This window comes from Balaenoptera physalus (genome assembly GCF_965194825.1).
Source record: "Balaenoptera physalus genome assembly, chromosome: 13".
NCBI classification, from domain to species: Eukaryota; Metazoa; Chordata; class Mammalia; order Artiodactyla; family Balaenopteridae; genus Balaenoptera; species Balaenoptera physalus.
The window spans coordinates 100771039-100796358 of NC_138892.1; the positions used below are offsets into that span (position 1 = coordinate 100771039).

Sequence of the window (25320 nt, forward strand, 5' to 3'; positions counted from 1 at the left end):
CTTTTTTTTTTTTTGCCCTTATCCACTGTTTATTTCCTTCCTTGCTTCCTATTTCCTTTCCTCACCCTTTCCTCTCCTCTCCATCTGCTATCCTTGATCTATTTCCCCAGACATAATTTCTCTTCCCCTTTTCTTTTTTGTTTTTTCTTCTCTTACCTTGAGGCGTTTAAGGCTGATCCATCTTCCCACCTCCAGCCAGAATTGTTTCTCAGACCAACCCAGTAAAAGTCCTGACTGAGGAAATTTCGGAGCGGGAACTAAGGGAGGGGTTGAAGAAGATGAAGAAAGGTGAGAAAAATGCAGAAAGTCATAGAAGAGATTTAGTGTCATGGTCAAGCCGTTATTCCTTACACCCTCTCTCACACCATTATTATGGACTGAATGTTTGTGTTCCCCCTAAATTCGTATGTTGAAGCTCTGACACCACAATGTGGTATTTGGAAGTAGAGCCTTTGGGAAGTAATTCGGATCAGGTGAGGTCACGAGGGTGGGGACCACACTAATGATGGGATTAGTGTCCTTATAAGAAGACACCAGAGCTCAATCTCTCTCCACCACATGAGGACACAACGAGAGGGCAGCTGTCTGCAAGCCAGGACACAAGGCTCTGGTGGCTTCTAGATGAAGCATTTGAAAAATCAGTTCTTGTTTATCAACACTTCCTTCCCCAATAATCTATCTCCTGTGATAGCTTTGTTCTCTCCGGATAGAGTATCCTGAAAACAATTATGTCTTACATTTGTATGGTACTTTAAGGTTTACAAAATCCCTCTGCATTCATTCCTAATTTCATTTGAAATGCTGGATTTACAGTATGGCATTTAGGAAGACGAAACAAAAAAACAATTTACCTGAGTCTACCACTTGCTCTGTTTCTGCCATTGGAAAATGAACAAATTGCTTAATCTGGCTGAGCCTTAGTTTCCTTATGAGGATTTAGCTTAGATATTTTCTAGGATTTTTTCCAGCTATAAAATTATTGACAACCTGGAAGGTAGGCAAATATTATCATCCTCATCTTGCAGAAGAGAAAACGGGTTCACATGGGTGAAGGGGTTTACCCAAGGTTCCTTACTAAATAAGCATCCAAGTTTTCTCTCCTAGTGCTAAGCTTTTGCATTATATCAGGCTCATCCTTTCCAGTAATAAATAAGATTACACTGTGCCCCTGATTAATGCTCTCCATTGGTTTCCCTTTTCACATAGAATGAAATCTAAAATCCCTATTATGTATTACAAGGTCTTACATGATCTAGCCCCTGCCAACCACTTATTTACTTACTAGTTTCCAGAGACATGAGCCTTCTTTTTGTTCTTTTAACACACCAAGGTCATTTTTACTTTAGGGTCTTTACATATCTTTCCTTCTGCCCGGAATACCTTTCTCCTAGATTTTCACATGGCTACCATTCAGGTCTAGGTCTCAGCTCAGCTGTTATCTCCTCGAGAAGTCTTGCGTAATTGGCCAATCTATAGCAGCACCTACATTCACTAACATAACCCACCATTCCACTCTCTTCAAAGCACATGTCACTATATTTGTTTGTTTGTTGTCTGTCTTTCCTCTTACTAAAATATAACACCATAATAGCAAGAACTCTTGCTTACCACTGTATCTTCAGCACCTAGAAAAATACATGAAGTTATGTTCAATAATATTTATAGAATTAAAGAATATAGAGTCAATTCTTATGCTGCAAGAGATTAAAACCTTTTGAACACAAACTCTGCATCCTTTACTCCCATCAAGTACTTAATTGTGTATGTTGGGGTAGGGAGGTAGGCTGAAGAGTAAAGGCTGGGTAGGATCGATGAAATGACATCCTAATTTTCAGAACAGCTCAAAACTTTTCATGCATTTCTTAAACAACTTGCTTAAAATGATAATTTAAATTAGGAAAAAATGAGGTTTTCCTCACTCTTCCACTGGAATTATAAGAAAAACTGTCCATTTCTTTCTTCTCCTCATTTCAAGGGGAAGAATGACAGCTAATAAAACACAGAAATGAATAAAGACTTGCTCAAAAACCTCAATTAGAGTCTGAAGAGCTGGGCTTAGATAATACTCACTTACAAACTCCAACCCTACACTTAACTACTACTCTCAAGACCCATACAATTCTACATCACATAATCATGCCAGTTTGCTACTTCTCACTGGTGAGGCTGGACAGTGCAAATTTTTACAATATCACTTTCACTTGAAAATCATCCCACTTGAAAGAAGTCTTTAAAACCAGAGTGCAGGGCTTCCCTGGTGGCACAGTGGTTGAGAATCTGCCTGCCAACGCAGGCGACACGGGTTCGAACCCTGGTCTGAGAAGATCCCACATGCCGCGGAGCAACTAGGCCCGTGAGCCACAACTACTGAGCCTGCGCGTCTGGAGCCTGTGCTCCGCAACAAGAGAGGCCGCGATAGTGAGAGGCCCGCGCACCGCGATGAAGAGTGGCCCCCGCTTGCCACAACTAGAGAAAGCCCTCGCACAGGAACGAAGACCCAACACAGCCAAAATTAATTAATTAATTAAAAAAACAAAAACAAAAAAACAACCAGCTTTGCCTTATTAATAAAAAAAAAAAAAGAGTGCAGTTATATCTATCTTCTAGTACTCATGGATAGTGTGTGTGTGTGTGTGTGTGTGTGTGTGTGTATGACTGTAGAAGCAGCATAAAAGCATAAACAAAGGTGTTTGTTGCAAGGGTGTTCCCTCAGAACCCTTGTACTCCAGAGAGACTGTGAACTAGAGCAATGAGGTGTTATGTCACTTTAGAATTAGTAATGTTGGTTATATTTTAGAGAGAAAAATGTAAAGCCTAAAAGCAAGATGAAGACAGAACCCAAACGAATGAAATCAGATACATTTTTTTCTTTCCATTTTATTTTTAAGGTCAATATTTATGACTTACACACACACACACACACACACACACACACACACACACGCTTTTGCAGGCAATATTTTTAAATTGTAATTAAAATATTACTAAGGTATAGAACATGCTCCTTAAACTTCCAAAATTAACATGGTTTATAGGATATATCTAAGATATTTCAATCCATATGGAGATACACTAATAAAATATCAAAGCTACTAAACTGGACATGTCTTTGATTGGCTAACTTAATTTCAGGGACTATATACTGAAGAACTAACCGCACGAAGAGTAATTCATATAAATATGCTTGTAGCTGCATAAAAATTGGAAATAAGCAAAACTTTGTCTAGGAATATGAAAACAGTTAAGCAATAATAGACTAATACAGAATTTTTAAAGGTAAATATCTAAAATAATTTAATGTTTGGGAAAAAAAGGAATGAAATAATGCTATGTGATAAAAGCAAAACATAAATACGTGGTATCCAAAAAGCCTAGAAACCTAGGGTAAATATGTACTTTTAAATAGCATATTTTCAAATAATATCATTTACATTTTTTTTCTTCAATCTCCAGACACCTTTTCAGGTGAAGTATTTAAAACAATACATGTAGTTATTAATTAGGGGGGGAAAAAAGTACAGTACAGAGCATCCATAAAGTCTAAAATCGATTCGATCTGTTGCTTTAAATTTAGAGGTATTTCACTTGAAAACGTGTCAGAAGGTTGAATAAAAACACATTGAGCATAGTACTTGAAAATGTAACTAACATACTGTTTAAAAATAAGTTTATCCTATGTTTCCAGACCTTTCAGATATATCCTACAGTATGTAAACATTGATTACTATCATATAAAAACATGCAGATACATTAATAGATTTAAGGAAAACGTGACAGGCTACAAATTACTAGAATTTAATACTGGTAAGAATTTTCCCTATAATTTTGTGTATGCTCACAATACTAAAAGTTCGTAAGCCTTGCTCTGTAAACCGGAACACTCCCTTTAAAAAGAGAGTGAAACGCTGCGCTCCCGGCAGCTCGGGCGGCAGGAGGACCCGCAGCCCAGCTTCGCTAGGGCTCTCGGGGCGCTGCTGCCCACAGACACCCAGCACGCGCCCTCCCCCGCGATGCCCAGGAAAAAGGTCGGCTCCGCCGAGGGAGCAGCGAAGCAGGAGCCCAAGAGATCGGCAAGGTTGTCAGCTAATCTGCTCCTGCAGAAGTGGAAACCACAGTGGAAGCCAAAAAAGGCGGCAAGAAAGGGTAAATCTTCAGACAGAAAAAGTGCAAACAAAAGGAGAAAGAGGAGCAAAAGGAAAACAGGTCGAATATTTACCTGCAGAAAACCGAGAAACTAAAAACGAGGAGAGCCCAGCCTCTGATGAAGCAGGAGAGAAAGAAGCCAAGTCTGATTAATATCATACACCCGGCCTTATCAGTGGTCCCTGTCTCCCTTCCTGTACAATCCAGAGGAATATTTTTATCAAGTATTTCGTAAATGCAAATTTTTTAGTAGCTCTAGACCCATTTTTAAGAAGGAGGGAATCCCACCTCATCCCATTTTTTAAGTGCTAAATGTTTTAATTTAAGAGGTGAAATCATTTGCTGGTTGTTTATTTTTGGGCGGTCTCACCAGAAAATAGTGGGATATTGCATACAGGGGCTTTGATTGTCTTGGGTGTCAGCTTAACATTCCATAGATGGGGGTAGTTTTGACACCCTCTAATACAAAGCATACTAAATGGCAATTTGGAGTCAGTCGTGCATTTAATATGTCTTGAACACTTTGAATTACTTTCATTCTCCTGTTGGTTTTGGTAGAATTGTTTCCTAAAGAAAACCACTCCTTGATCCGGGCTCTCCCTGTCAGAATTTTGTGTACTCTGTAACATCTTTAGTGGAGGTAGCCCAGTTTTCCTAGTAACTTTGTTAATGTTCCGTGGACAACTGAAAATTCATACATAGTGTATATGATATTAAACTGTGAATCAGTGGGACTTATGATGTAACAGTGCATCAACACTTGAAGGCACTGGTACTTGATATCCTGTTAAGAAAAGCTTGCCTCCAGATTTTAAACTGGAGAGTCACTGGGATAACTGTTCAGAAAAGAATCACAATTACATGATTTTTTAGATTTTTGGTACGTATGTTAAGAATTGTGTGCAAATTTAAATTTCTGTATACTAATCCTCAAAACAAAAAATACAATTTCAATTATGAAAGGAAAAAAAGATAGTGAAACACTGTCCATCAACAGGTGAATGTGTAAACAAAATGTGGTCCTATCCATATAATGGAATATTATTCAGCCATAAAAAGGAATGAAATTCTGATACCTGCTACAGCACAGATGAACCCTGAAAACATGCTAAATAAAATAAGCCATTTATAAAAGGACATAATAGCCAAATTCAGAGAGACAAAGAAGAGTGGTCACCAGGGGCTGGGGGGAGGGGGGCTAGGGAGTTACTGTTCAGTGGGTACAGAGTTTCTGTTTGGGATGATGAAAAAAATTCTGGAGATGAATAGTGGTCACAGCTGCACAACAATGTGAATATACTTAATGCCATTTAATTGTATACTTGGAAATTGTTAAAACAGTAAGTTTTATGTTATTCATGTTTTACCACAATTTTTTTAAGCTAAAAATAAAAGGTAGTGAGAAATATCCTAAGGTACCTACAGATGTATGCTTTGGGGTGAAGTTCATAATGGCTGTTTGATCCGTTTATGAAGGGAGGATGACAAAAGGCACACACGTTACCAGACTACAAAGACCTTCAGTAAAACAGTTCTTCTACCATCTACCATGTGTTTCCAGCCATTTAGTCCAATCTTCTGACATATCATTTCAGATTTCCTCATAAGGGAACTACTCAATTCAACAAATAATAATTTACTTTTGATACGTATTTTACTGAAATTTCACATCCTGTGAGACAGAAGAGAAAAACAAAAGTTATTTTGACTCTGGGCTTTATTTTGAGTGTCAAGGAGAATTAGTTAAAGTGGAAAAGAAGAAAAACTAAAATTAAGTGATTTCTACTATGTTAAAAAAAAATTTCACATAGATTTTCTCATTTAATATTTGTAACAATTCTGGAAATCTTTTTCTCCACTTGGTACATGAGGAAACTGAGAGTCAAAGAGGTTAAGAAAATTGCTGAAGCTCACATAGCTAGTAAGTAATTTAGTAAAAACAAACTCATGACTGTCTGAAAGAAACTAAGCTCCTTCCATCACCTGAATCGACTTTAAATTATGGGGAAAAGTAACCATCTTACCATAGTGTTTGTACTGCAGTATCCACAGAAGGAAACCTTGGAAATAATTAGATGTAAACCCTAAATACAAGAAAAGACAATATCGAAATTTCAGGGAGTAGATAGGGACAATCCGAAAGTCATGAACTCTAACAGGGACGATGGTTCAAGTTGAATGAGAGATTGTTAAACCATAAAGTCTAATGATATAATCTCAAATTATGATAATGAGGAAGAAAGATGTTATGGGGTGAGGAGCATCAGGATAGATGTAAAGCAACCAAAGTATTTCCGCGGGGAACTCTCTAGTCAACATATATTTTAAAATAACACACCTCCAACTATAAGAAAGAAAAGCTAACATCCAAAATAAATTTAGCTATGTGGGGGGAAAAATGACAACAAAAATCAAGAATGTGAACATATCTAAAGATCTAAAGATAAATTCAAAGAGCAAGAAGAGCAACAACGGGCAGAGGTGCCGTAACATAAACAGAACACTGAGGAAATAACAAAGCACTCAATTTCAATTTTGTTTTTATTTTCTCAAAAATAAAATAGATCTTGAATTCCAAGACAGAAAAAAGAGATAATAAGATAAGAACACCTCACTATTTTAAAAATATTTAAATCCCAAGGGCCATATAGTACACATTCCAGATTCAAATCAAATAATTTTCTAAACGGCTATAGAAAAGAATAGGCACTGGAAGACAAATAATTGGAAAAGTTATCTCATTTTTCAGCATGCATGAGGTGGATTCTGGAAGCTGTCAAACACAGTATTTCTGTAAGACTTTAAAAGGTGGGTTGATGCAGAGTTTAAAATCTGGCTCTGAAAAAAGTTTGGCTCTGCCAGATTTGTAGCCTTGGACTTGCTCATTAACTCTTCTGAATTTTATTCACTCAGTAATGAAATGGAGAGGTTGAATTCTACTTCATAGGATATGCTGTGAAGATTAAGAATAATAGAATACCATCACATAGCAAGTGCTCAACACATGGTAGCTTCTATTTTTATTATTTTTACTACAAACTTTGCTATAACTGATCTAAGATAGAGGTGGACTATAGTTATGTATCTTATTTATTTATTATTTTATTTATTTTGGCTGCACCGGGTCTTAGTTGCAGCATGCGGGATCTTTAGTTGCGGCATGCGGACTTCTTAGTTGCGGCACGTGGGCTCCTTAGTTGTGACATGTGAACTCTTACTTGCAGCATGCATGTGGGATCTAGTTCCCTGACCAGGGATCAAACCTGGGCCCCCTGCATTGGAAGCGTGGAGTCTTAACCACCGCGCCACCAGGGAAGTCCCAAAAGAACTATTTAACAGCATAAGAGGGACACTTCTGATAGCCTTGTAGCCTTTAGCATATAGCAGCCTAATTCCCTAGCAGTATTCTCCACCAGTGGACTGTCAGTTAGAAAACTTCAGTTTTAATAGACCCATATGCTTTTTGGGTAGCTGTTTAGACCTAAGTATGATACTAGGAATAGCAAGCATATCTTAAAATAGTATATAAATCTTGCCATGAGAACAAAAGAATAACAACACTAGTACAAGAGAGTCAGCAAATCAGATATAAGTCAAGTTGGTTCTACAGAATCTGACAAAAACTGTGGGCGAGAAAAAGAATTAGGCCGGAGAACCAAGCAAAATTCCACAGGAAAGTCAGAAGCAAGACTTATCTGTAGTTGCTATCAAATATCTCAGGGATATTCTACTGAGAGGGTAGGATATCCTCTCCAGTACTGACTTGAACCAAGGGGTCTTAAGAGAAAATAAACCAGTTTTGGAAACGCAGCTAAACTCTGTTCAGCTTACTCAACAGTAGAGCAGAATTTAGAGTAAGTAAAGAAAGAATGGAAAGACAAAATCCTTTAATACTCATCCATTCCTCCAGGGGGCCTCAGAGAAACAGAAATATCCCCATCTCCCAGATACCCAGTGCCTCATCTCTCATTACCACACTGGGCAATTGCAGTAGCTGCTACACCACAATCTCTGAGGCAGTGTCTTGCATTATGACTCACTACTCTGTTTATCAGTATTTGCCCAATAGTATTTCAAGCTCTTTGCTCACTTCTGCTATTGAGTTCAGTCAGCCCAAGAACTTAGATGCGGCTATATCAGAATGAGAATAGGAGTTGCTGCAAAGAGATCCAGAAAGCAAGGTTATTATTACTAGATGCCATAAAACCACAATTTCATATGTCTAATGAATAGACCCCAGTGCACTCTGCCACCTAGTTTACAAAAGGCATAAAGGAAAAGTAAGTTACAGAGGTGGACTGATTTGAAGTTAGAGTCTATGCAGAATTTCAAAGGAATGAGTATTCTTTTGACAGACAACAAGAATCTAGATGCTTTAATCTTCTCTTAAAATAGGAAGTTACAGAATTTACAGACTATATGTTCTCTCCAACTGCTTTAGAGTAATTAATTACCTCTCAGAATTTCCCCAAGGGATGTTAATATAGTTGAATTCTTAACAAACTCTTCTCTGTGATTCTACTCCAAAAAGAAGATGTAAAGCAATATCAAAACACAAAAACCATCATGAAATTAGCACAAAAACCTAACTAGGATTCCTTATTTTCCTTGTACACATTATTTAAGTTGACAAGTTAGAATGTGATTGATTTTTGTACCAGGTTACCTCAGGATGTCAACTCCTTATGTTCCTTTGAGATGCTCTAGAATTAATACAGAGCTCTCCTCCTGACCGCTGGCTGGACAGGAAGGATCTAAGAGTCCGGTAGGAAGTGGAGCCCACCAGCTCAGCTCGGCAAGGAGTTTAAAGTCACACACACACACACACACACACACACACACACACACACTTTCCTTCCTTCTTTCTCATCCTTCTGGAACTGCTTCTTCCCCATGCCCTCCCCACAACCCCAACTGTTTCCTAGCCTACAACTTACTGGATTCCAATGTATGAAGGGAGAACGTTATAAAGAAGGAATTTAAGTCCTTGCCATGCCTCCTTGTCCCCATGCTATCTCTCTTCCCCTCCCTCCCAAGTTCCACCAGCACTCGCTTAGGAATCTGCTGCCTCTTTATTATTAGACCCATATGTTTCTGGATCTAATGCTTTCTTTTAACTAGACCTGTATTTCTGATCTAATTCCTTTCTGTAATACTCACCATCCTTTCACCTCCAATACCCACACATATACGCATACACGCCTATGCAAGCGTCTAGGTCTATAACTGAGGGTTGTTGGGTGAGGCAGGGAAAGGGGAAGGAGAGGGAAGAAGGCAGGGGCAGAAGAGGGGGAAAGAAGGGAAAGACAGAAAAAAGGAGAGGGAAAGGAAATAATATTCCTTTTGCTCCCAAAAGAGGATACATGATACATTTGAACAGCACTCACCAACGAAACAGCCTACATTTGCTAAATGCTTGCATTTACCATTTTCTGGTTGTCTTTAAACATAAGGAGATGTGCATCTCTGGCTAAGCAGAATTCCAGGCTAGAATTCCAGTTCTTTTCTTCCACTGAGAAGTAATAACAATGGTCACCATACCTCACCCAGAGGTCTGGGCAGCTAGGACAGCTGGCACAAGTGGAGGACTTGGAACCTGGAAAGAAAAAGCACCTGGGTCACATCTTTATGTATCACTCAGTCTTGGCAGTGAAATCGGAGGTAAAATGTCTTCCCTCCCCACTGCCTTTCAGACTAAGGGTTAGAGAAATGTACAATGCATGGCCTCAAATTAAATACCTCACAATGTCCAACTCTCTGTAACTACTACTATACATTCCACTAAGCAAGGATGTGAAGGAACAGGGAAGGAAATGGGTGCAATCTGGCTGAGGACTGGGAGGAGAGTCCCTTACTTGTGCTAGAGATCATTATGCACATGTGATATATACACAACAGATAAAATAACTGTATTTCCATGAATGTATCAGTGTACTATTTATATAGACTCAGTGCATACATTGTGTAACTGCATAATGTACATTGCTTAAATCAGGCGGAATCTTTTAGAATATCCAACCTCAATCTGACACTCCATAATAGTGCAAAGAAAAGGACAGAAACTAGAAAAGCAAACTTAACTAGAATGAAAGGTTGTTTGAGTTTTTTTTTTTTATCACAAATGGGCTAAAATTCACTATAAAATGGATAAAAGACTTATACTTCAGCAAAAATAATTTATTCTACATATTAAAAAAAAAGATTTCCTGACAGAGAAGGATGTCAGATGCTAAAGTGAAAAGTGATACAATTCTCCTCACTGAGAGCTTTTAAATACAGAACACTCTCATTCCTGTAAAATGGTTGGGTTATAGTTCTGTGAAAATGAAAGGGAACTGAATAAGCTTTTGAGGTAATTTCAACCAAAATTCCATAATTCTATTGATTTTCTACTTCCACGAAACACATTTGTATAAACTCACCATAAGCACAATTCCACAACAGGCAAGTGTGAGCCATTCTGTCAAGTGAGCACATGTGTAGGTACATAATTGCAGAGTAGATTATATATCTATTCTAGATTTGGGAGTTAAAAAGTGGGGAAAGTAGTCCTTTTTAATGTAAAGATTAGATAACCTTTTTGTAGGAAGGCCTGGCATGGGGGCAACATAGTATTCTGGAGATCGAGCTATAAAGTTGATGCCTTATAGATCTGTGCTTTTTCCATACAACTGTGACCTTACCCAGACTGAAGGAGAAATTCCCAACTTCCCTAGGAGTCTCCTTCTGTCAAAAGTAGGACCTGGGTCTGAGATAGAGGTCCTAGGACTGAACCCTTAGAATCCTAATTAATAAAGTCTGTCAAACCTGTCACTAACAATCATCCCCAGATAACAAAACCTAAGTTAGGACTTTGGATTGTGAAACAAAAACAGAAGCCTCTCTGGATCATCATATTTAAGGACTTAGAAGAACTAAATCTAGAAAAGTTCATTTTAGAAAATGTGAAAGCTCAGTAAATGGAAAAAAAATTAGAATAGGTTTAATTAAATTATGATACATCTATTATATGAAAAGTTAAATACAATATTATAATTACAATTTGATTTTCATACTAAATATGGTAGTAGGTAGGAAAATGTTTATGATACAATATCAAATTAAAAAGCAATACACAATCAGTTTGTTATAAAGCAGAAACTAACACACCATTGTAAAGCAATTATACTACAATAAAGATGTTAAAAAAAAAAAAGCAATACACAAAATTATAAGCACATGTGATACATACACAACAGATAAAATACTATGATCAGAACCATACCCAGCCTTATTGAAAAAAAAAAAAAAGTGGAGTGAGGGAGATTTTAGAGGACTTGACTGAAATTCTGTTAAAAAAATAAATACTTACACAAACGCGTGTACTCAAAGACTAGAAGACTATGCCTGAGAGATGCTGTGTATGTTGGTTGGTGATTTATTTTGTTGGGACTGTTCTTCATTTTTCAAATTTTCTCTTATGTTATGTTGCTTTTATAACACAAATTTTGGTTTAAGTTAGCACTTACCCCGGCACAGAATCCACTGGAAAAGCAGCAAAGTCACTAGAATGGCACACAGAAGCCCCAACGCTACTGCCACGTAGTAAGAGAGAGGGGATCTTGAAGAAGAAGCTGTAAGAATAGAATTCAAAGAAAAATCCTGAGTCAGAATAAAAGTTAAAGGAAAAAAGGTCAGGGAAGGATATCTGGAATCTTGAAGTAATTCAGCCTGGTTGGAACTGAGATCCAGGCCTTAATGATTCCTTTCCAGGATCTGTCAGGGACATGCTCTGAAGTCTAGGGTAGCCACGATTATCTTTATTAAGGAACATACTTTACTTACCAAGTTAAAGATACTTTTTCCTTTGAAACTGTAGCTTGCACAGTCTCATGCTTTAGTGGTGAGAATATAAATTGGAACAACCTCTTTGGAGGGCACTTTAGCAGTGTCCCAAAATTACAAAGGCATTTACCTTTTGACTCAGCAATGTCTCTTTGAGAAATTTTTCCTGCAGACATTCACACATGTACAAAATGTCATATTTTTCAGGTTACTCATGGCAACAATATTAGTAGGAGGAAAAGATTGAATTCAGCTTAAATGTCTACCGATAAAAGATGTGTTAAATACATTCTGACATAACCATAAAGTGAATATGCAGCTTTTAACAAAAGAATAAAGACAAGATTTTTTTCACAGATATGGAGTGATTTTCAAGGTATATAGTTAAGGGAAACAGTTAAGAAAACAGTCTTCTGTGAAACAGTGTATGCTAATACGCATTTCTGAAAATAGACACATGGATCTGATAACGTTGTTGGCCTTGGGGAGGGGAAATAGGTCAATGGGGACAGAGATAGGAGGAAGACCTTTTACTTTATTTTCTTCTGTACTTTTTGAATTTTGAACTATATGATGTATTACCTATTCAGAATTGAAATAAATACAATTTAAATGAAAATAAAATAACATATCTCAAAAGTGCTTTGGAAACTGCTATAATTGGAAGAGCGATGAGTTTAGGTTGATAACTTTAAGGGTGGGACACTACCTCATATTAACTGTGTGTCATACAATGCATAGCTAAGAATGGTATTTTTATTTTCATTTGGAAAATAGAACATTTTTTACCCCAATTTTTTATTTTAAAATTGTGGCGGTCTCACAGTCTGATAGTGTAAGAATTAAGGGTGAAGAGCAAAAATCTATAAAGTAAGATATTTAAGTTCTAGTTTTGACTCCTTTATTTGGTAACCTTTATTTGGAAATTGGAAAATAATTCTGCCTATTTGGGCCTCAGTTTCATATTTAAATTTTAGGTAAATTATACTGTAGATGTGTGTATCTATGAAGCATTTTGAACTTCTTAAAAGAAATTCACAGTGAAAGATACCTTAAAATGAGAGAGTTCTGCATGATAAATATCTGGACTGATACATCCAAAAACACTTGATTTTTAGTGACATAAAAAAATACATTTGTACTATAGAAGAATATTTAATGAAATAAATGTTGATTTTAGATGTTACACTAAATGTAAAGTATCAAAACTAGTTGTATATGTGTAACCACAATCCAATTCAAAAAATTAAGTGAAATTTAAAATTTTTAATGTATTTTTTAAAATATGCATATTACAAGCTTCTTAGGGACTTCCCTGGTGGCACAGTGGTTAAGAATCCACTTGCCAGTGCAGGGGACACAGGTTCGATCCCTGGTCTGGGAAGATCCCACATGCCACGGAGCAACTAAGCCTGTGCACCACAGCTACTGAGCCTGCGCTCTTGAGCCCGCGTGCCACAACTACTGAAGCCTGCGCGCCTAGGGCCTGTGCTCCGCAACAAGAGAAGCCACCGCAATGAGAAGCCCGCGCACCGCAACAAAGAGTAGCCCCCGCTCGCCGCAACTAGAGAAAGCCCGCATGCAGCAACGAAGATCCAACGCAGCCAAAAATAAATAAATTTATTTTTTTTTTAAAAAGGCTTCTTAGTGGAGTACTTTACTATAGTAAAGTCAGCACAAAAAAGCAAAACTATATCAATATAGTAATAGTGATGATCACCACATTGTAAAATTATTAGTGATTTTTATTTTCTTATATATGTTCTTATAGCTTCTCTACTTCCTATAATGAGCATGTAATATTTTTCTAAAGAGATTTTTAATATTGTTTTAATGCTCCTAATCTATTTTCCCATTCCTAAGTAGAGCGCTCCACAAAGCTGGCGTTGGAATGAACATACTGGCAATAAATAAGAATGTGCAATGTGCATGGTATATAAATTAAAAACCACCTGCCTAGAAATCAAAATAATTACAATCAAGTTCCAACTTATCACCAGTTGTGTGATCTTGCACTTATACTTTAAAATGTGGGGACTTCCCTGGTGGTCCAGTGGCTAAGACTCCGCACTCCCAATGCAGGGGGCCCGGGTTCGATCCCTGGTCAGGGAACTAGATCCCACATGTCACAACTAAAAAAGATCCTGCAGGCCACAACGAAGATCCCACGTGCTGCAACTAAGACCCGGCACAGCCAAATAAATAAATAAATAAATAAAATATACATTCTTTTTGACTTAACATCTCTATTCTTTAGAAATTAGCACAGATATAACTCCAAAGAAGGAAAAACATATACAAGTAAAAATGTCAAATGTTGTATAATTTATAGTAATAGAAATAATTCTAAATGTCTAAGTATACTAGAATGATTTAGCAAATTACAGCAGTGCTTTCAAAGGACAATACTAAAAATTGTAATAATAATACTATGAAGCAAAAAGAGAGAAAGCTTATGAAGCTACACTAAAGAACATGCATTATGGGAGTTTACTGCCTAAGATATAAAATCAAATATTAATTTTGGTACTTACACAGTTATCTGCCTGTCTCAGAAAGTATTTTCTCAGGGCTCTATGTAAAAATGGTTTGTTTCATCTTCAAATTCCCAAAAAGTCACAGGGTCTACTAATCTGTAGTGTTCTTAATACCTTCTTCCTACCCCTATCACCATTTTGGTGCAACACTGTGGTGGAGGGGAAACCTAGTTATATGAATTAGCTGCTCTTCTGACAAAATCTTACTATTACCCAGTAGCAAAATTATTAGTGCCTTCTCATTTCATTGTCAGAAAAACAGAGATGCCTAGAACTCACACAGCTGGTCCAAGGTTGCTCCAAACATTACCAAAGAGATTAAGTTCTCCCAACAAAATTCTTCTTTATTTAGTTCAGAAGCAGTAAAGAGTAAGACAATTGCCCCAGCTTGTGTTTCATAGATGAGATCATAGAAGTGAATGGTTAGAAAACAATTTACCTGAAACCTAAGATCAGATACTCAACCATATACCAAATTTTCATAGTCCAACTCTGGACATCAGACTGAACCAAAGGTATTTCCTCAAATTACCCTCTGTTTTTCTGCATCCTCTACTCCAAACATATTCTCCATCCCATTCATTCCTTAGCCTGTGGTGACTATGGACAGTTTTCCATACTAAATTGGTTAACTCACCTTTTTGCTGCAGTCTGTAGTCATTCTGGGCTTGGGATGCAGTAGAAAGCTCTAAAACGGAATAAATAGCATTGTCAGTCATCTTCATCTGATACCTTTCACATTCAGTTGAGAGAGTAAAATTATACAAGTGTTAGGAGACGTGTAAGTGAGGAAACAGCCCAATCTCTAAACTGCTAGCAGGAAACTTGAAGCTTTTTTCAAAAAAATGGTTCAGCATGACAAAAACAGAAGTAACTTTTCAGGAAATGGGTAAATTCTGGGGCTGCCTATAGAAATTAATATTCTGAACTGTGATTTTTTTATTGTTTTATTTATTTAACCTCCTCTCTAGGTGCTCATTAAGTACATATTAAATTGATTCCCCATCTCACCTAATTCTACTGAGCAAGGAAACGTTGCACTTAAATTCAGCAATTTCAATTATGGAAACTGAAATAAAAATGATAGTGTTTCCTAGCTATGAATTTATCTCAGATTTTATATTTGCTTTGTTTCCTTTTGAGAATATAGATGCATGACAAATGGGACTGATTTCATTGTTTCTTGGAGCTTCTGGGTAGTGATATGTGATAGAGAAATGGACTGTGGGTTTGCATGTGCCTGGAATCATGGGAGAAATGGGCTATTGCCCAGACATATGTTTTGTGAATGTGCTATACACCTGTGTTCCCCAAAACATTCTCCCAGTTGTGCTCTAATCTTTACCCTTCACAGAGTAAGAAATTCCATTAAATTTTTTCTCCTTGTTCTCTTATTTTTATATGCAGAGCCAACCATAAAGAGGAATAAATTAAATAAATACATACTACAGTGTCAGTAATTTATTTCTAATAGGTGAAATCTTAATAAAAAGTTAAAGAAAATATTTAGATAATGAATTGAAATTCCAAGAATAGATAAGGTCACCAAGATAGAATGTATAAAGACAGAAGAGAGGAAAGAGAAGAGAAACAGGGAGAGCATACTAATTAAAAACTAATATAGTTTTATTTCCAGCCATGACAGAGTGATACGGGACTTGACCTTCAGCCAAAACACTATATATGACAAAACAGGTGAGGCAACTGTTTTCAGGGACGGAACAGGAAGCACTGTGACCTTTGAGAGAACATAACGCACAAAGGTGAGTGCTATGGTCACCCTAGGGCCACTTGCCGGCCCAAAGCAGGAAAATGAATCCTAAACAGAGCAGGAGTCTCACGAAGCTGAGGAGGCAGAGATCCAAGTTTTGAGCTGCTTACATGCTTGGAATTTGCAGATCAGGGTGACCGACAAAAGAGAGCGTCACAGAGAGAGGTGTCCAGAAGATGTGGTGGGAGCTCATCCTAAGTCCCTGGCTAACAGCTAGGTGCACAGGCAGAGGACAAGACTCTGTGGTCCCTGCAGAGATGGCCTCCTGCATGGCCGACAGCTGAATAGTGAGACCAGTGGTGGTTCAGTGCTGACCAGTGTGAACAAAGAAACAACACAGCCTGACAGAACCAAAAAGATACACCAATAATTTAGCTGCCTATGAGAATAAATGTTGATGCCCTTAAAAGGAAGACAACATAAACAAAATGTGGTCTATATATATATATGTCAGGGAGGGGGAAATTTCCCCAACTACCCTTCCAGAGTTCTTGTGGCTGGACACAAGACAGATTAACAGAAGAAAAAGAAACAAATTTTAATTCATGTACATGGAGGGTTCATAGAAATGGGACCTAAGAAATGGCCAAAGCAGGCAGCTTTTATACTTTTCAGACAAAGAAACAATAAATTTGTGAGGAACTGACAGGACAAAGAAACTCAGGTTTTGGGTGACCAATCAGTGAAGAATCTAGACAGTTTGGGACTGGGGTAGTAAATTAAAGAAGTAACAAAGTTTGTTTTTACAAGCTTCTCGTCCCCAAATTCCCTGTCTTTGGCGATAAGGGTGGACTTCTACCTCTAGATGCAGGGAGTGAACTTTTCACACTTATTTCCTGCTTTCAGGGACACAGAGAGAAAGGTCACAGTGTCCCTCTTGCATTGGCCGTTTCTTAAGTAACTTTAATTCAGAATAATCAATGTGCCACTGCAGCACATTTGGGGGTGGCCTACCCTGGGCCCCAACAAATACAATGAAATAATATTCAGTCTTTAAAAGGAAGGAAATACTATCACATCCTACAACATGGATAAACCTTGAAGACATTATGCTAAATAAAATACACTGATCACAAAAAGACAAATACTCTGTGATTCCACTTATATGAAGTATCTAAAGTAGTCAAATTCATACAACCAGAAAATAGATTGGTGGTTGCCAGGAACCGGGGAGAGGGAGAAATGGGGAGTTGTTTAATGGTTACAGAGTTTCAGTTTTGCAAGATGAAAAACTTCTGGAGATCCACTACACAACAACGTGAATATACTTGCATTTGTCTGCTTAGGCTGCCATGGCAAAATGCCATAGACTAGGTGGCTTAAACAACAGAAATTTATTTTCTCACAGTTCTGGACACTGTAAGTCCACGATTAAGGGGCCTGCAGAGTTGGTGTCTGGTGAAACCCCGCCTTGGGTCGCAGCACCCGCCTTCTCACTATGGTCTCACATGGCCTTTGCTCTGTGCAGGCATGCAAAAGAGAGAGAGCTAGCGAGCTCTCTGCTATCTCTTCTGATAAGGACACTAATCTGATCACATCAGGACCCCATCATTATGACCTCATTTAACCTTAATTACTTCCTTATAGGCCCTTCTCAAGTAGAGCCACACTGGAGGTTAGGCTTTCAACATATGAATTTGGCGGTGAGAGGGGACACGAATATTCAGTGCATAACAATACTTGAACACTACTGAACTACACACTTTAAATTAGCTAAGATGGTTTTTGAAAAAGAAAAAAGAAAAAAGGAAGGCAACATAGGAACCAGGGGTCCTTGAAGAAATGACTAAGGCCAGGACAGAAAACACACAAGATGAGCCTGGAGCATCTTTTAGTCTTTTAGTGCTAGAATAAAAGGGAGTACTGAAAAACAAAACAAAACAAAACAAAAAAATATGAAGGCATGTCAGAAGGACTCAAGAATCAACCCGGAAGAGCTCCTGATGTCCAAAATGAAACAATTAGAGCAACAAAATAAATTGGATTATATTGTAAGTATTGGATGTATTGGTTATAATGCAGGAATAAAAAAAAAAAGAATCTATGAATCCACACTGACTTATTTTTATTTATTCATTCTTGACAAATAAAAATTGTAATATATATTTAAGATACACAATGTGAAAGTTTTGATATAAGTATACATTATGAAATGATTACCACAATCAAATTAATTAACAAATCCATCACCTCCAATAGTTACCATTTGTGTGTGTGTGTGTGTGTGTGTGTGTATATGACGGTAACACTTGAAATCTACTCTCTTAGAAAATTTCAAGTATACTTACATTATTATTAGGTATAGTCACCATGTTGTACATTACATCTCCAGAATTTATTCATCTTACAACTGAAAGTTTATACCCTTTGATCAATATCTCCCATTTTCCTCCACCTACCAATTCCTGGTAACCTTTCTACTCTGTTACTGTAAGTTCAACTTTTTTTTAGATTCCAAATAGTGAGATCATGTGAAATTTGTCTTTCTGTGGGTGGATTCACTTAGATAATGTCCTCTGGATTCATTTCTATTATTGCAAATGGCAGAATTCCCTTCTTTTTTAAGGCTGAATAACTTTCTATTATATATATATATATATATATATATATATATATATATATATATATATATATATATATATATATATCTCACATTTTTTAATCCATTCATCTATCAACAGACACTAAGGCTATTTCCATATCATAGTCATTATGAATAATGCTGCAATGAACATAGCAATGCAGATATCTCTGAAATAGTGATTTTATTTCCTTTGGATATATACACAGAAGTAGGATTAGTGCATCATATGGTGGTTTGATTTTTAATTTTTTGAGAAGCCTCAATACTGTTTTCCACAGTGAGTGTACCAATTTACATTTCCATTCATTCTGGTGTTTCCTTTGCTCTGCAGGAACTATTTAATTTGATGTAGTCCCACTCGTTTACTTTTGCATTGTTGCCTGTGCTTTTCGTGTACCTTCCAAAAGATCATTGCCAAGACCAATGTCAAGGAGGTTTTCCCCTATGTTTTCTACTAGGAGTTTTACGGTTTCAGGTCTTACTTTTAATTTTTTAATCCAATTTGAGTTGTTCTGTCATTCTTTTGCATGTGGAAATGTTTTCCCAATATCATTTATTTAAGAGACTATCCTTTCCCCATTGCATAGTCTCGGTTCCTTTGTCAGAAATTAGTATATACTTGGGGAAGGGATGATGCAGGCAAAATGAAACTATTCTTCCTACCATTTTTGTGTGGTTATTCTCAAGTTTTTGGCTCCACTGTGTTGTTGATGCTTCTTAAGTGAACTCCTGTGGTCTCCCAGAGCTATTTTTGTTAGTAGATAGCTGTCTAATTGTTGTTCTTTGTGGGATCAGAGGCTGGAGTCTCCTACTCTGCCATCATTGATGTCACTCCTCTGAATCTGTACTGATTTATAAATAAATGACTGAATAAATAAATGGGGGAGAAGTTAAAATTTTCCTTACACAGATTCCAGATAATATATGCAGATACTCCTGCCTCATGATGTGCAATTTAATCCTCCTCCCCTTGAGTGTTGGCAAGACTTAGCAACTCACTTCCAAAGAATAATGTATTGATGGGGAAAACAGTAATTTTACAGTGGAGAAACCTGGCAAACACAACCTCCCCCATGAACAGGGCTAAATGTGTGAACAACCAGTGATAAGTCTTGTTGATATCATGCACCCCCAACATGATGCAATGAGAAAGGCACCTAAATCACTAAAGTATATTTCACCAAAACCCATAACCTCAGTCTAAACATGAAAAATAATCAGATAACTCCAAATTGAGACCTGTAAATATCTGACCAGTACTCTTCAAATTCATCAAGGTCATAAAAAGTAAGAAAATACTGAGGAACTACTACAGACCAAGAAGACTAAGAAAATTTGAAAACTAAACGCAAGGTGGTATCCTGGGTTACATCCTGGAACAGGAAAAAGAAAATTACTCTTATTATTCCATTAACTGGTAATTATTCCATTACCAGTTTATGGAAAACTGGTGAAATTCAAGAAAACCTGGAGTAGTTAATAATAATGTAGCAGTGTTTGTTTCTTGGCTTTGACAAATGTACCATGATTATATAAGATGTTGACATTAGGGACTTCCCTGGTGGTGCAGTGGTTATGAATCCGCCTGCCAATGCAGGGGACACGGGTTCGAGCCCTGGTCCGGGAAGATCCCACATGCCGTGGAGCAGCTAAGCCCGTGTGCCACAACTACTGAGCCTGTGCTCTAGAGCCCGTGAGCCACAACTACTGAGCCCACGTGCCACAACTACTGAAGGCTACACGCCTAGAGCCTGTGCTCTGCAACAAGAGAAGCCACTGCAATGAGAAGCCCACGCACTGCAACAAAGAGTAGGCCCCTCTCGCCGCAACTAGAGAAAGCCCGTGCACAGCAACTAAGACCCACCGCATCCAAAAAAATAAATAAATTTTACAAAATAAATAAGATGTTGACATTAGGGGGAGTGGGGTGAAGGGTAAAAAGGAATGCCTTGTACTATCTTTGAACTTTGAAGAGTCTCAGCAGAGAAGTAGAAACTATAAAAAAGAACAAAGTGAATATTCTAAAACAGAAAAAAAATCCATAATTTTTAATTTAAAAAAAATTTTTGAAGAATGTGACTAACAGCAAATTGGAAAGAACAGAAGAAAAAGTCAGTGAATGTGAAGATATATTGCTAGGAATTATCTAATATGAAGAAGAGAAGAAAAAGTGAACAGAGCTTCAGTGACCTGTAGGATAATATCAAGTAGTATAATATAAGTGTTATATTTATGAAGTCCCAGAAATACAGGAGAAATATAATACAGCAGCAAAAGAATATGAAGAATTAATGGTCAAATAATTCCCAAATTTAGTGTAAAACTTGCAGCTATGAGATAATGAACCCCAATCAGGATAAATATAAAAAATACCACACCTAAAGAACATCATGACAAAACTGCTGAAAACCAAAGATAAAGAGAAAATACTGCAAGCAGCCAGAGAAAAATAACACATTAACAGAAGGGAACAATGACATGAATGATAGCTGAACTCTCATCAGAAACCTAAAAGGAGAAAGACAATGGAATGCCATTTTTAGAGAGGTAAAAGAATAACACTGTTGGTATAGCCACCATAGGAAACAGTATGGAGGTTCCTCAAAAAATTAAAAATACAACTACCGGGCTTCCCTGGTGGCACAGTGGTTAAGAGTCTGCCTGTCAGTGCAGGGGACACGGGTTCGAGCCCTAGTCCGGGAAGAGCCCACATGCCACAGAGCAACTAAGCCCGTGCGTCACAACTACTGAGCCTGCGCTCTAGAACCCGGGAGCTGCAACTACTGAAGCCTGTGCACCTAGAGCCCATGCGCCACAACAAGAGAAGCCACCGCAGTGAGAAGCCCGCGCACCACAACGAAGAGTAGCCCCTGCTCGCAGCAACTAGAGAAAGCCCATGCACAGCAACAAAGACCCAACGCAGCCAAAAATTAATTAATTAATTAATTTTTAAAAATAGAAAAGACTTTAAAATAAATAAATAAATAAAAATACAACTACCATACTATCCAGCAATTCCACTTCTGGGCATGTATCTGAAGGAAATAAAGTCACAATCTCAAAGAGGTATCTGTGCCTCCATGTTTACTGCAGCATTATTTACAATAGCCAAGACATGGAAATAACCTAAGTGTCCATTGATTAATGAATGGATACAGTAAATGTAAGACAGATATATATATATATATTTCAGCCATAAAAGAGAAGCAAATCCTGACATTTGTGACAACATTGGTAGACCCTGAACTCATAGAAACAGAAAGTAGAACGGTGGTTGCCAGGGGCCAGGGCATGGAGGAAATGGAAAGACGTTTGTCAAACGGTACAAACTTCCAGTTATAAGATGAATAAATTCTAGAGATTTAACGTACAGCATAGTGGCTATACCTAACAATACTGTATTGTATACTTGAAATTTGCTGAGAGTAAATCTTAAATGTTATCACTACAAAAAAAAAGGTAAGTATGTGAGCTGATGGCTGTGGTAACTAACCTTACTGTGGTAATCACTTCACAATATATACATGTATCAAATCATCAGGTTGTACACCTTAAATTTACACAGTCTTATATGCCAACTGTATCTCAATAAAGCTGGAGTAGGGGTCGGGAGGAGAATAATACTCCCAATCCAGAATTCTATATCCAGTAAAAACATCCAGCAAAATGAAAAGGAAAAAAAAAAAATTTTCATAGTAAAGAAAACAGATAATTTGCCATGAGCACTCCGGCACTACTAGAAATGCTAAAGAAACTTCTTCATACTGAAAATGTCACAAGATGAAAATTTAAATCTACAAGACTGAAGACAAGAAGAAATGGTAAATATTTACATACATATAAAAGATTGCGGTTTTTTTCCTCCCCTTAATTTCTTTAAAAGAAAGAAAAAAAGCAAAATAGATAAGATAAATTGTACACAAATAGCAAAGGGAAAGACCTAAAGCCAACCATATCAATAATTTAATTCATCATAAATAGACTAAACAGAGAATTCCCTGGCAGTCCAGTGGTTAGAACTCAGCGCTCTCATTGCCAGGGCGCCAGGTTTGATCCCTGGTCAGGGAACTAGGATCATGCAAGCCGCAGGGCCCAGCCAAAAAAAAATAATAATAAAAGTAAATAAATAAATAAACAAAGTGCATAGTGGGACTTCCCTGGTGGTCCAATGGTTAAGACTCCACGCTCCCAATGCAGGGGACCCACGTTCAATCCCTAGTCAGGGAACTAGATCCCATGTGACACAACTAAAGATCCCTCATGCTACAACTAAAAGATTCCACATGCCAAAACTAAAAGATTCCACATGCTGCAACAAAGATCCCACATGCTGCAACAAAGATCCTGCACACGGCAAGGAAGATCCCACGTGCCACAACTATGACCCAGTGCAACCAAATAAATAAGTAAATAAATAAATATTAAAACAAACAAACTGCATAGTGAACTACTCTTTTAAATAAATGAATAAATAGACTAAATACATCAAATAAACGACAATGAGACTGCAACACTAAATGAAAAAGCAAGAACCAACTATACGCTCTATATAACACACACAGTTTAAATATAATGACACAAAGAGGTTTAAGGAATATATTGGAAAAGATATACCATGCAACAGTAAACAAGAAACCTGGAGTGATATATTAGTTTCTTATTGTTGCTGTAATAAATTACCACAAATACTGCGGCTTAAAATGATGTATATTTATTCTCTCACAGTTCTGTGTGTCAGAAGTGTAAAATGAATCCATTTCCTTGATTTTTCCTGCTTCTAGAGGCTGCCCAAATTCCTTAGCTTATGGCCCCTTTTTCCGTCTTCAAAGGGCATCACCCCAATCTCTGTTTCCACTGCCTCATCTTTTTCTGACTTTAACACTACTACCTCCCTCTTATAAGTATTACTGTGATTACATTGGACCCATCTGGATAATCCAACATAATCTCTCTTGCAAGATTCTTAATTTAATATCTACAAAGTTTCTTTTGCCATATAGGGTAACATATTCACAGATTCTAGGGATTAAGACATGGACATGTTTTGGGGGATGGGAGAGGGGGACATTATTCAGCCTACCACAATTGGTTATATTACAAGACAAAACTGACAAGTATGAAGAAGTACATTTCATAATTATATGAATCACAGCATTAAGCATACACAACTATAAATGAGCATGCACCTAATAATACTGAATAAAACTTCCAAACATATGAAGCAAAACTGACTGAATTAAAGGGAGAAATAAACAAATCCATAATCACATTTGGAGATATAAACATCCCTTTCTCAGTAACTGATAAAATAATTAGACAAAAAAAATCAGTTAAAAATATAAAAGATCTAAACAATATTATCAACCACCTTGACCTAATTGAAATTTACCCAACAAAATGATATCAAACAACTACAAAATACCCATGACTTTCAAGTGTAAATGGAATGTCCATCAAGTAAATTATATATTGAGTAATAATGTTTTAATAAATTTCAATATATTGAAATACTACAGATATGTTCTATGACCACAGTGGAATCAATTACAAAAAGTCTAGAAAATTCTTAAATATTTAGAAATTAAAACATTCCTAAGTATTTGGAAATTATAATCATCAGGGAAATACATATCAAAACTACAATGACATATCACCTCACATTTGTTACAATGGCTAATATCAAAAAGACAAGAAATGAGACGTGTTGGAGAGAATGTGGAGAAAAGGAACTCTTGTGCACTGTCGGTGGGAACAAAAATTGGAGCAACCACTATGGAAAACAGTATGGAGGCACCTCAAAAATTAAAAATTGAACTACCATGTGATCCAGCAATTCCACTTCTAGATATTTATCCAAAAAAGACAAAATCACTATCTTGAAAAAAATATCTGTACGCCCCTGTTTATTGCAGCTTTATTCATAATAGCCAACACATGGAAACAACCTAAGTGCCCACTGATAGATGAATGGATAAAGAAAATATGATTTTATATATATAATGGAATATCATTCAGCCATTAAAAAAGGAAACCCTGCCATTTGTGACAACATGGATGAAACTTGAGAGCATTATGTTAAGGGAAACAAGTCAGACAAAGAAAGACAAATACTGTATGATCTCACTTACATGTGGTAGCTAAAGAAAAAAGAAACCCGAACTCATAGATATAGAGAACAGGTTGGGGATTGCCAGAGGTGGGGAGTAGAGATGGGGGAAATGAGTGAAGGTAGTCAAAAGGTACAATCTACCAGTTACAAGGAAGTCCTGCAGATGTAATATACAGCATGGTGACTATAGTTAACAATATTGTATTATATACTTACAAGTTGTTAAGAAAGTAAATTGTAAAAGTTCTCAATACAAGAAAAACAAATTGTAACTGTGTGGTAATGAATGTTAAGTAAACTTATTATGGTAATCATTTCAAATTGTATACATGTATCAAATCATACACTGTGC

At 37.0% G+C, this 25320-nt stretch overlaps 1 protein-coding gene and 1 pseudogene across 4 annotated transcripts in view; one reads left to right on the top strand and one right to left on the bottom strand.

Moving 5' to 3' along the window:
• KLRG1 (killer cell lectin like receptor G1) overlaps positions 1-15244 on the bottom strand; it is a 48279-nt gene extending 33035 nt beyond the window's left edge. For all 3 annotated transcript variants that reach the window (XR_014252431.1, XR_014252432.1, XM_082420388.1), the window contains exons 1-4: positions 15142-15244; positions 11652-11756; positions 9570-9739; positions 157-257 (exon numbers count right to left, since the gene is read on the bottom strand). Coding sequence is in view for 1 of the 3 variants with exons in the window: in XM_082420388.1 (XP_082276514.1) it covers positions 157-257; positions 9570-9739; positions 11652-11756; positions 15142-15229 (464 nt within the window). In the remaining 2 variants the exon portion in view is untranslated. The remainder of the gene's footprint in view (positions 1-156; positions 258-9569; positions 9740-11651; positions 11757-15141) is intronic.
• On the top strand, positions 264-5558 carry LOC309640926 (non-histone chromosomal protein HMG-14 pseudogene; annotated as a pseudogene). The gene has a single exon. The product of its transcript is annotated as a non-histone chromosomal protein HMG-14 pseudogene (transcript).
• Positions 15245-25320: the final 10076 nt, after the last annotated feature.